Source organism: Aotus nancymaae, unplaced genomic scaffold, assembly GCF_030222135.1.
Source record: "Aotus nancymaae isolate 86718 unplaced genomic scaffold, 86718_ANA_hifiasm-v0.15.2.pri h1tg000022l_1, whole genome shotgun sequence".
Classification (NCBI taxonomy): domain Eukaryota; kingdom Metazoa; phylum Chordata; class Mammalia; order Primates; family Aotidae; genus Aotus; species Aotus nancymaae.
In genome coordinates, this window is record NW_026988435.1 from 6968906 (window position 1) to 6982403 (window position 13498).

Genomic DNA, 13498 nt, shown 5'->3' on the forward strand with positions numbered 1-13498 from the left:
ATATAATGAGTAGCTTTCAGTAATTCATAAGACTGAAAACAAAAAATCAACTCATGACTGATAAAATAATAGAGCTTATTCGTGAGCTTAAACTAAAACCTAATATTTGTTTGATAGTGACTTTTAGCTCATTTATTTCTTAACTACACATGTTGAAGAAGTTAGTGTATGATTCTATTCAAGCTAAATATAATCATATTTTCATCATTCCCTGGGTGATAGAAGTAGTTATTTAAATGCACTCCTTTGAAAAGTGTATTCAATTTAATGAATCAAATACTAAAGAAAGATCTATTGTTAGAAGACATTGTTGTTTCGTCCCTCCCTCTTTCCTTCCTTCCTTCCTTCCTTTCTCCCTCCCTTCCTCCTTCCCTCCCTCCCTTCCTCCTTTCCTTCCTTCCTTTTCTTCCTTCCTTTCTCCCTCCCTCCTTCCTTCCATCCCTCCCTCCCTCCCTTCCTCCCTTCCTTCCTTCTTTCCTTTCCTCCCTCCCTCCCTTCTTTCCTTCCTTCCTTCCTTTCTTTCATCATTCCTTTCTTCCTTCCTTCCTCAATCAATTTTTTTATTTTTCAACATTGGTAAATTAAGTACCTATTATGATCCAGGATTTATTTTAGCCACTCATCATCAAGAACATGGATTCTTGCCCTCTTTGAGAGTTTATATTTTGTTTAGATATTAAGAATCATTAATAGCTCCAGAAATTTTTGAAGACGGAGGAACATCTCACTACAGTCATGTTGTGAGAGAAGATTTTTAACGTAAGGATACAAAAGAATAAGTAGAATACAGGAAAAGACAAGTAGAAACCTGTTTTGGTCCAGAGTTGGGGATAGAGGTGAAATAAAAAGAACAAGTTCCCAATGCTACCTCTAGCACTTTCTAGTTATACAAGCTAATTCCCCTTTACAGTTAGTGTTTATTCAAATGTAAGTGAGAAATGATCATGTCTAACTCACAGGGTAGTGTTAAGAATGAAATAATATCATAGTATATTGTGGGCACATAATAGATACTTCCTAATAAAAAAACTTGTAAAAATGGAGAGTTAGAAGAATGACTGCATAAGTACAAGGGAGATTTTTCTTCCCAGGAGGCCAAAGAGCTAAAAGGCAACCACTTGATGCAGATGTAATGGAGAACATTAAATGGCTAAATGACATTAAAATCCCAATGAGACATGACACTATAACCGTATATATAGATATGAAAGAGTATATAGCCTTGCTAACAAAGAACAAAGGATTCATATATTTTCCCAATCCTTATTACTTATGCCCATGTTTTTTATTACTTATTAATTTAAAATTTAAAAACATCTCAGAAAATATTTTTATTAATGTGACCTGGTTTTATAGAGTACATAGGCAAAAATAAAATAAATAAAAATTCTTATAGGAATTAATGTTACAATATATGGTTGAACTATTCCACATTGTTAAATTCTTAATCCCACTTTTTATATATGAAAACTCAAAAGGAAATCAAAGTCTATTTCAATTAAACCATGCTCTTATGAGGAAGGAAATGCCTTTTTAATCATACTAAAGTGAGAATAGGTATTAGCGCCATTTGGAAAATGCTCTCTATAATGTTAAAGAGAAATATCATTGTGAAAAGTATGTCTGTTGGTAACCATAGAGTATGTAAATGTCTTGCCAATGAATTATCCCCTAAAGGATGCCAAATTCCCTGCCATATGTTGTCTTTCACTCTAAAGAATTTGCTGCCAATTTTGCTTATTCTTCATCCTGTGCTCCAAAATCTTGAGGAAAAAAGTCCTAGAGCATTCTCAGAGGCTTTTATAGGGATTCGAGCCAAAAATCACAGATCTGCCTCACAGGATCCCTTCTGAGCTCTGCTGGAGAAACCATCATGGAAATAAGTTCACATCTCTATCATGGGCTGGGAGCCAGGGCGTCCCCTGAGCAGTCAAGAATCCACCTAGGTTCCTAGATCAGAACTATTTGAAACCCACAGAGAACCAACAAACTGCCTTGAATCTATTGTGATCCCTATCTTTACAGCTCAGAAGCATTTCCTAGGCTCCCGTAATTTTCCTGAAGGCAGGGATGCAGGGGGTGGGAGGAGCTTAAAGATTTGGAAACTTAAATGAAGCTGATGAACAATAAAAGAAAAGGCAGCTAGCTAGGAGTTCCTGTCAAGCTTGAGTCACTGTTTTTCTTTGCTACTTACATAGCTGAGAGTTCCCTGCAATTCTCTTTAAGCATCTGCTAACCACTGTACCTTTAAATTGTCTAATGTGTAGCTTCTAATATTTTTAAAAAACATTTTGAGGTCTAAAATAGTACTGTCAATAGAATACTATTTAAATGTCTGCTCTATTGTCAAAGAAAGGCATGTTATTCCTAATCTTTTTGGTAAAACTGAGATACTTATGAAAAAAGTCAAAATTATTAAATGGTTGCGGTTGAGTTAAAACAACCTTTGCTCAATGTATACAAATGCAGGTCTTATGACTACTTACTTTTAGTAACAACTCCTTCCAGTCTAATGATATTGGGGTGGTCAAACTGTCCCATAATGCTTGCTTCTCCCAGGAAGTCTCTCCTCTGCTTTTCTGTGTAGCCCACTTTCAGGGTCTTGATGGCCACTGAAATCTCTTTTTTTGAAGGAAGTTTTAAACGACCACTGCACACCTCTCCAAATTCACCTGTTATAAAGCAGAACAGCAATAACTAAATGTAAGGAATTATAAGATACAAATTCATCAGTAGACAGAAACTGTTTTCTTTCAGAAATTCCATTTAAAATATTTGTGCCTTTGACCTGCAAATTGTACACTCTAGTACTCCAAATTATTTTGAAATATAATAATATGAGACTGTCTAGAAAACCTCAGGATAATCACACCCTGTTGGAAAATGAACCTTGTGAAAGCCCCATATATTTTAAAATATGGCACTATAAATAATGCAATATAAAAGAAGAGATAAGCTGAAAGCTGCATATATTCGATTTTTTACCCCTTGTTGTCATAGCTACCACCACCTCAGAGAAATTAACAGGACAGCACAAACAGTGTTTAAATGTGAGCACTGGATTAAATTTCAGATATTTTAACAATCCTGTTTTTACTGAGGGCCAATTTGGCTATATATTCCGACTCTAAAAATGAGAGTGAAAGCATCTGCTATCAATTTATTTTACTGGAGTATTGGTGTGTTGCATTACTAACATACCAGCTATAAAGTTCTCTGGGCTTCTGGAGGACAACGATATAACAGTATCAAATAGAAATAACATGTCTTATCTAAATAATTACTGTAGAAATAATTTAGATTCATCATCTTCAATCTAAAAAGTCTTAAATGTGCAATTAATCCAGAATTTGTCAAATATAGAGTGTAACTGACTTTTAAATATTACAGTTCAATTGATATAAAATTGCCTAGAAATAGTATACACACTACCTCCAAAATACATTTTTACTGAAAGATTTACTCATCTTCAGTAAAATCAAATTCATTAGATTTGAGCTTCCTTAGAGCAAAGACCCTTTACATTTACTTCTCTGTAACTGCGCTGCCACGTAGGAGTGCTACAGTATGCCCTCTGTTCACAGAAGAACTTCTAACATAGTATGGATTATCAGATATGTTTTGTGCCACATTAAAAATAATTTTTAGCATCAAATGAGCTTTTCCTGAAATATTTTAGAATTAATTATATGGTTTTGTTTTGGCTTTCGATGTAGTAGAATCATATTCTTGGTCCAATTTTCTCACTGTGAGTTTTCTATGAGCTTCATGCCCTGTCAGTCAGATTGAAGTGATATAATTCTTCTCTATTTTTGTTTTCAAGCAAGTGGTTTGACCCACAAAAGTAGCAGGCTGTCCTACTGATTTACCAGCTACATGACTACAAATGGTGTGTCTCTCCCCAGGAAGCTTTAACCTTCCCCAGGCTTGACTTATTCCCAGAAATCCATTCTTGCTCTGTTTTCAAAGCAATGACTTATGCTTTAACTTAGTAATGTCACTTAAAATCCAAAAGCAGATATTCATGCGTTTATTTAATAAATATTCATACTGGCAACGGTATTGGAGACAGTATGAAACACACAGAGATAGATATAATGGTAAACAAGGCAGGAATACTATATTCCCTTTGAGGAAGTGCAGAGAAGGTAATGACATCTGCAGCTATAGTGTTCCTTAGGATACAAAAAGAATCTGGGAGTGGAACTTGAGAAAGTTCATTGATCTTGCTAATTCCAAGGAAGAATATGCCATTTAGATAGGGGAATATTAGGAAAAGAGAAGTTATGGTGTGATGAAAATTTTTCTTAGAATTGTAAACAAGAGTAAGAGTTTCTTTCCTTATACAGAGTTATCTGAACATTATCAGAGAACTCCCATTCTCTTTGTTTCACTTACTGTAAACACTAAATTTGGGAAAACCAGAAAGTTCTGCCATTATCATAGGTCAACATGGTATAATAGAGCATATTTTAAATTTAGATGTCATCACCACATATTATAAGTGACATGTCACTTGTCAGTTTACAGAAGTGATAGTACAGACCTCTGGTTAAGAGCATGGATCCTGAAGCCAAATTGCCTAGGGTCTAATTCTGACTCTGCCATATTAGCTGTGTGATTTTAAATAACTTAACCTCTCTGTATCTATCTTTTCTCATCTCTATGGGACACTAATTTTATCTATCTTATAAGGCTGTTGTGGAATTAAAGGAATTATTGGATGTAAAGCATTGAAACAGTGCCAGACACACAGTAGGTGCCATCTAAGTGTGGATCACTATTTATCTCACTGAGTTCAGACTCACCTGAAGGATAAATTGTCTAACTACCATTTAGAGTTTCTGTTTAAATCAAATTGACAAATAATTATGAAAGTGCTTTATAAGATGCCAAATTATATGTTATTTTAAGAGATAGTTATGGTAATGGTGGTGATAACAAGGTTCATGTCTTACTGGACAAATATTTGTAAAGGAGAGCATTCTAGGGATATAAAAAGTAAGAGTTCAAATGTTAAATGAGCCAATTAAGAGTTCTCTTTGTTGTAAGTGGGACACCTGGACACATAAACATGTACATGTACATATTTACCTTCGAAATTCCTGAAAATTGTGTTTCAGCGATGCTAATTTCTAAAAATCCCCAAATTTAGTAATATGATGATTTCATCAGATAAACACTAGAAATAGCCACCAATATATTATAAAAGACACAGAAATGCTAAATATTAATTCAATTATCTTTTTAATAATTTAAAATAACTGCATTGGGATAGCAATGATGTTTATAGGACTCTGAAAATATACTAAAAATTTACAGACTTGTATACTTAAACAGGTAAGCTTTATGGTTGGTAAATTATATCTCAAGAAAGCTGCTAAAAATAGAAAAAGATTAAAAGATAAAAAATAAAACAACTGCATTGGAAAAGTTAACAAAGACAGGGCAAATGCAGTTTCTAATCACTTCATCTAGCCAAGTTTTATATTGTCTTATTCAATTAACTTTGCACCAATGTGAAAGAAAATTTAGATCTTGTCATTTCTTGATAAAAGCATAGCTACTAGATCTTGATTTTTAAAATCTAATAAGTACAGCAGTTTTTATCTGTTCTTTGAAATAGGTATGCTTTATGAGAATGGGGACCGTATTCTGATTTAAGATGCAAAATGTAAAACCCGCTCAAAATAAAATTTATTATGCTAATTTCATTTAAAGAAGCAAAAAATGACTACTTTTATTTAAGTAGAATGACCCCCTCCAGCACTAGCTTTAAACCTGCTTTCTACTGTTTTAGTAATGTAAGCATAATAAAAATACATAGCCAACCTTGAAGATACACCTATTTGCAAATTAAATAAGCACAGTTTTATTGTTCTTAATGTGGCAAATGTGAATATTGGCTGCAAAACCCTGAACATGGGCATGTGTCTTATAGTTTACAAATATACTTGAAGAGAGAAATAGGAAGAGTCTCTATTAGAATCTTTAATGAGCATGAGGGATTAAGTTATTCAGTATAAATAGACCTCCCCTTATCTCATTTATCAGCTCCTATTTTTAGTGGTATGCTTTGTCTCAATCGCCATGATCTGCATATCTGAGTCTGTCAGTATTATCTACATAAAACATCTTTTACCAATGCAGAGGTACCTAAATTTCAAAATCATAATAATGTCTGTCTGGCTTCTGGACAGTGGCTTAGCATAAGTAACCTTTTCCTCCTTTCAACATATTCTCCAGTTGAGCATTCAAAATCCTTGTGCCGTATTTGCTACTGTAGCCTCTATGCTGGAGAAAAGTGCATTCTTGTGGGGAAACATTAAAACCAGCCAGACTAAACCCTTCTGCATCATGGAGCTGTTCACAAATCAGGACTGTAGAAATGAAGCAGAGTAAACAATATATATCTGTTTTGGCACTGGATCACCACAGACGTACAGCGAATATGTTTACTATCAAGTCTTAGATTGTGAAAAAGAAGTACCTACTCCATTTTCCTTCTGTGAACGCAAGTTTCATATTTTAATATTACCTGCACCTGTACATTTTAGGATAAGAAATTAGGAAAATTAGAAAAGAAGCTCTAGAAAATTATTATTATATTTACATCATAGGAATAATAAGATTGTCCTGGTCACATAGTAACTACTACTTGATTTTTAAATACTGCTTTGGTGTACAGAAAAAGAAACAGAGAGAATGTCATGTACATTTTTGAAAAGACGCATCACCCATAAATACATAAATCTAGATTGTACTTGCAGAACATGTGATCTGACATTACACAAAATTCAGTGAGTTAATTTTTCAGTCGTTCACTCTACTTCCTGTATCAACGTAACTAGTTTATGTTTGTTTTGGGAGTGGCGTGGAAGGATGAGATCATGGTATGAAATATTCTATTGCTGAGCATGGTTCATTTTTACTTGTGAATAGTAGTTCCATCCCCGTTTACTGCATATATTATGGATGACCATGTGTTTATGTGTAAGTGTATAAAATACTGTTATTTTATAAATATGTGAAACTTTTCTTATAAATATGCAACTGTGATTAATAATCTTTTCATAAGTGATTATTAATGAAATTATTATTGTTTAAATTAATAATTAGAACAAAGAGATACCTTTATAAAAAAAAAGCTTTAACACAATAAGACTATTCAAAGTCAAGCAAGCGTTAAAATGGAGCACTTTATGCTATTCAAAATATCCACTCAAGATAGTTGTGATAAAATTTGTGTAAGATGAGTCATAATTATATTTTGTCTTGTTCTTTTAATTCAAAAATGATTTTAAAATTGGAAATCGAAACTTTTAATTACCCAGCTTGCCTAAATTGAAAGACTTTTATCCAGTTATCCTTACTTAGCCAGATAGGCTGTGTGACACATGATCAGCACAGCTATGGGAAGATGGAGTTGTTGCTGCCGTCACATCAGAAATTTAATAAATGAAAATCAGCCACAGTCTGTGAGTCGGTAAGTCTGGCACCTTTGAACTCATTACATTCCATTATATACTGCACTTATTTATTACTTGCCTTTGATCATGTATTCAGAAAATTCCCAGTTCCTTAGCAATATACTTAGGTTTCAGAGACTAAGTAATCTTAGGTAGCATTTTTATTCACATACAGAAGTTGGTAGGAGGGTCATTGTGGTTACCTGCTCCAACAACTTTATCAATGGATATGTTGGTGGCATCCAATTCCTTGGCAAACTCATGAACAGCTTGGGTAGGGTCTTCGTATGTATGTGGGTCAACATAAGTCCTGAGACCTGGAAGTTTTACTGTTTGAGGAAAGAAAGAAAGGCACGATTGTAGCTAGATTCATAAAAACAATTATAGATCGAATTTTATGACATTATTGGTTAAAAAATATCCCCACCCCAGAAAGGTGCATAACCTTCAGTTTATTCTGTATTATCACAGAAACTGGCAGTGACATTGGACTAAGCATTGAAAATTTTAAGAAAAAAAGTTCTTTATGATGAATTATAAAAAGGAATCACAATGATGAGTTTTCTTCGCAAAAACACCAGAAGGAAAATGGATATTCAAGAAGGGGGATCTTAAGAAGAAAAATTATTCAGAATTGATTAGACATAGTCATTACTACCAGGAGCAATTGTGACTGAACGCCATCACGCTATTGCATATTTATGATTGCACAAGTGTTATAATAACCAGATATCTATTACAATGCAAGATCTGAAAATAATTCAATACCTTTATAAGGTGAGATAATGGCTACAATTATAGGTAAATTAAAGGATATAAAATGGCATACCTTCTGACACTATACTGCTTATATTAACATTCATAATCAAAATCTCCCACTGCAATTACAGACCTACTTTAAGCTGTTAGTATGCATATACATGTATGTATTGTGTATACACACCAATATAGTATCAGTTAAACATAATCATATTGTATAGCTTTACAGCATAATTAGAGGAAAAATAAATATTGTCTATGAGTTTAATAATGGCACTAAGGAGCTTAGTTCCAAACATAAGTCATATATAATATTTATTAAATAAAAATCTCTTTCATATTGTATTTATTCATTAAATTATTCTGAAGGTAAAAATGTTCATATCCTGTAATTAAAATATTACAGACAACTGATACAGTGGAATCATTTTAGATTTGATTTAATATTAATAAGATTCTTATAATTTGGAAAAATAACAGTGGAGACAATTTGCTATTTTTAATAAACTAACTTTCTCTGAACAAAAACCCTGAGTTTTTAAAAAGTGAATCTAAGATCTACTAAAGTAAATAAACATGCTCTAGCATTAAAGAAAGTTGCAATGTAACTCCCATGGTATAGCTACTAATACTACTGATTTTGTTTTTAGTTTTGGTAGCATTGATAGCATTGTTTTAGCACAGAATATGGATACTTCATAGTGAAATATTTTTTCATTCATTACATCAAATTATTGAGTTTTTTTCTAGTATAACAAACGAAACCAGATATTATTGTTTCCAGTAATACTTCATAATGGGAGAATCTCATTGGCAAAGTCGCAATTGAACACTTCGTGAGTTAGTTTTGTAGTTTGTATTAAATAGGTGTGGAGACTACAGATGCCAGCAGTTTTTCTGGGAAGCCTCAGTACAATGAACATTAGGCCAACAAGTTGAGGATTTCACGGTATGTGTTAACAAATGATCAATTCATCCAACTACAAGACAACTTCGTGAAACTCATAGTTATAATGCATTGTAATGTATGTTCCTGTGAAGCTTTCGCAGAGATTTTGAGTAAAGAAACATCAATGTAAGAACAAATTGGTTACAGAAGAAACTGTGGCTGAGAGAGAGGTTAGGTGAAACTCAATTTTCCTCAGCTACTATTTGGATGACTTTGACACAGCATAATAGGAAGCAAGGGTGGCAGCGACAGCGCACATAGAGAATGCAGAAGAAAAGCTAACACGACTCCCGCTTCTCCTGGTGCCGATACAGCCACAACAAAAGAGCAGCTGCTATGCAGCTTGAGGCGGGGTGTGGATGGTGTGAAAAGACACCACTATCTAGGAAGTCAGTATCCACAGAAATGGGGAAATGCAAGTTTCGTCCCTTGCTTTGGACAAACTCTTGAGGGTCTCTTCAAGCCTTTTGAAGAGAGTACTTCCCTTTTAGAGTTTTTCATCTTGACTATCTTGGCAAAAAAGACATGCCAGGGCTCTGAGAAAAAAATCGATGCCATCAACTCCCTAGCTTGAGAGATTGTTACGTAGTTCCCGCTCAATACTGATACAGCTCATTGCCCTAATTAGTGTTTTCATTATTAAGAACATGTATGTATGATTATTAATATCAATGAGGTTTTCTAATGGTAGAATTTAAGCTCAAAAACGTCCATTTCTTCGGAGCTCACAGATCAACTCACGTGCTTCTTCCATAAAAGCATAATTCCTTCCTATGAACACAGATGAGAGAGCCACCCTTGAATATAGTAACCTGTGCTTTATTATTACATTAAAATGACTCCTAACATTATTAGTACTAAAACTCTTTACACTTAAAAGGATAAACTTCTTTAAGATTAAGGAAAGCTATCATACTTTTCTAGATGTGGAGTAAGAAAAACTGCAAAAGTAAGTAACCATTACTAAAATATGTTAGGAAATAAAGTCTTGTTGGAATCTTTTCATTTAGTCAATCTAGTTACATTTTAATATGAAAACTTAGATCAGATCAGCCCTATAATGTGTGATTTTCCAGTTTTTATTTGCCCTTACTTTGCAACAGTAAGGTAAAGAAATCTAGCAATCCTTTCCAAGGAAATAAAATGAGACTTTAAACATAAGGTAAAATGGAACTGTTTTGTACATAATTACAACTGCTTTACCTTACTGAAGTTAATAAAATTAATTTAGGGGAGATATCCTGGCATCAGAATTTACAAAGATTATAAAATGAGTTGTTAGGAACAATGTGTCACATATTTTAAATAAGCATTAGCCTTAAAAAGCCTTGAAATTGTGATTTAGATGTACCCTTCAGGACCAGTTAGGTTAGCCTGTAGAGAATATATGTATGATTAATACTTATGTGTAATGCTAATATTCTAATAATTAATACTAATATTACTAATAATTACTAAATAATCTGAAACTTAAATAATCATTCCCAAATAAAGTCAGTCCTATTCATTGCTATTAATTAAAATAAGATGAATTTCTTTTCCATCCATAAGACATTTGGGAAAAAAAAATAACAAACATAAACATATATATCCCCAAGTAAAATAGTCTGTTCACTGTGGAAGCACTGGCTGTTGATTTTTAAATGCTGACCCCAGAGATTTCAGGAATCAGGTGATTCAGGCTGCAAGACACATAATCCCTTCACACCAATAATTAAGGGCAACATACAGAGTAACTGGGCTCTGTCATGAAAACCAGATAATAAACACATGCACACGTGTTAAGCTGCACTACTTTACAGCTCGTTCTGTGCAAACACAATAATTTACATTTCCATTTTACCAGCATGAGTTGCCCTAAGGATAGCAAAGAAGTAAAAAGGCCCAGCCAGAAAGGGCAAGGGGACAGGATCTTAGGAGGTGAAACACATTTCTTTCCTTTTGAAGCAATATTATAGGATTTGTAACAAGGCTGGAGGGAACAGTTCATAGCTAGAGCTTTTTAAAGTAATACCAAATAAATGGTCTGAAATAAACCAGCTGTAGTTTTAAGAGGCAGAAAGTTTATGATATGCATATAAGTTACTTTATGCCTTTGCAGCCAGGATGAAATGCAGTTCTTTTTTGTTTTGCCATAAGGATACTGTGCATTTAAAAAAAAAAAAACTTTCAACAAAATCCACCATAAAAACAATAGCAAAACAGACTGGGACGTTACAGGAACCCGTTTAATAATTGGTACACAGAAATCTACCAAAACTACAAATTCATAAGGCTTACAGTTTCCATAAAAACTTAAAATCAGTACAGTGTTGGTCTAAAGATGATATTTACAACAACTGTCCAAGTCAAACTAGGGGTGACTTAATCCACAAGAATTCCACTGCTCTAATTTATGTATAGAAATTGTAACACAAATGTTTTGTGGGCCCATTGAGAGAAAGAAAGACGAGTATCCTGTACTTGTTCCGGCATTCTTTTTAGGCTTCTGAGTTGGTCACCTAATTAATCTGGAGTGAGGTGATATTGATTTTAAGAATGTAGTGCCTTGGCTTTTTTGTGTGAATTATTTTATATAGACCCTTGTAATGAGATGTACAAAACAATGCTTCTGCAAACTCTTATCCTGCTTTCATCTCTTATCAATTTATATTTTGAAAGGCATTATTTTTTCAAGCTACTGTATGCTTCCTTGCATGTTAGCAACAGGTAGTCAAGTTTTTTAGTTGAGTTATAACTCTATCATTTTTAGGCAATAATTCAATGGCTGATACAAAGTATCATGTTGATTCACAAATACTTTTAGAAGAAAATAGTGAATACTAAAGAAAGAATTGCTTAAAAGACTACATTAGTTATACTGAGATTATTTTAGAGCACATGAGCATGAGTATAATATTTGTACTAATTTCCATGAGAACATGCTATTTAAGCCACTGATTAGTAATTGCCACAGTAAGCTGAGCCATAGTTTGGAAAAGCAAAACACCTGGAATGATTCGTTTCACCAGAAAAAACAAAACAAAACAAAACAAAAGAAAAAACCATTTTGTTAGTTGTAAACACTTTGTTTCCTAAATGTGTATTTAAAAAAAATTTAAAAGGACAAATTAAAATGTGAAGAGAAAGTTCTGGCTTTACTACTAGTTGGATATCATGTAACTGCAAAATAGACAGTTTATTTTAAAGACTCTTTCTAGGTTGGTTGATAAAATGGAATAAGGCACTTCACATAAACAGAGGTTGTTTATATTTACTTGGCAGTTAGGAAAGAGAAAAGTCTCCCATTTAGAGTTTAGCAGAGGACTAGTAATAAGGAAATGGAAGATACGCTTTGCATTTCAGCCATGCAGAGCTGACTACAGTTTCTTCTACCTATCATGTGCGTTATTTGAAAGTAAACCACAGATTACCCTTTATTTTAGCTTAAGTACGCTGAAATGTACACATGTAAAAATTACTTAATGCAGAACCATGAATTTCCTTCTTTTTCTAAAATAGATTTGATGTACTCGATTTTTCCATAAACCTAATTTTGAAGTCTTTTTGTCAAGAGGATGTTAACCAATTGTAAATCAGTAATTGCTAAAACTAAAACGGTGAAGCAAAATGAAAAGCCAAGTTGAGAAACTTACAATGCCCATTGCCAAAGTGAAGTCTTTTTTCATCTGCCCCATGTTTTGACTTGTTATAGCCACAGAACCTGGAGGTAAATCAAAGAAAGCAACACATAAGAGGAATATATTTGAAATAGTTATCTATGTGCAAAATGTGCAAACCATAAAAATGAAGCATTTTCCTCAAACAATTAAATGCTTTAGTGAAAGTTTAATAACTTCATATTTTCTAAATCCTCTGTAGAAAGCCCCTCTCTCTGGGGACCCTGGAATGCTGCCTAATGAGGAGATACACAGAGCTGCTTCCCACTGTGCAGACCCTCCAGTTCAGTTTTTATAATGGCCTCAGAATGTGTTTATAGTATTTTTTAACAACTACTGTTAGAAGGAATGAAGGGTAAAGTCTCCATGGGTAATGATTAGTGCTGTGCAGTGTTACCCACGTTCTGGGTGAGAAAGTGTCAAGGAAATCTGAGGTTATTTGAAGAGTGAGAAGATAATTAGAGAAAGAAAGTAAAAAGTAGGAGTAAGGTCAGAAGAGAGAAGGGGAGGGGTGTGTGTTAGAGTGGGGACAGGAATTTAATGTAGAGCAGAAAATCCAAACTAAGGATGGAGACACAAAGAAAAGAAGGAGAGAGGACCTAAAATAAGGGAAAGACTTTGTTTGTTAAAATATTTTATTGAGCACACTCCTCAATTTTTTT

The 13498-nt window shown here is 33.6% G+C and overlaps 1 protein-coding gene across 2 annotated transcripts in view; it reads right to left on the reverse strand.

Moving 5' to 3' along the window:
- The window catches only part of EPHA3 (EPH receptor A3), a 374626-nt gene that overhangs the window by 53786 nt on the left and 307342 nt on the right, over positions 1-13498 (reverse strand). For both annotated transcript variants that reach the window (XM_064380008.1, XM_064380007.1), the window contains exons 9-11: positions 12813-12880; positions 7673-7798; positions 2487-2672 (exon numbers count right to left, since the gene is read on the reverse strand). In XM_064380008.1, the coding sequence (XP_064236078.1) occupies positions 2487-2672; positions 7673-7798; positions 12813-12880 (380 nt within the window). The remainder of the gene's footprint in view (positions 1-2486; positions 2673-7672; positions 7799-12812; positions 12881-13498) is intronic.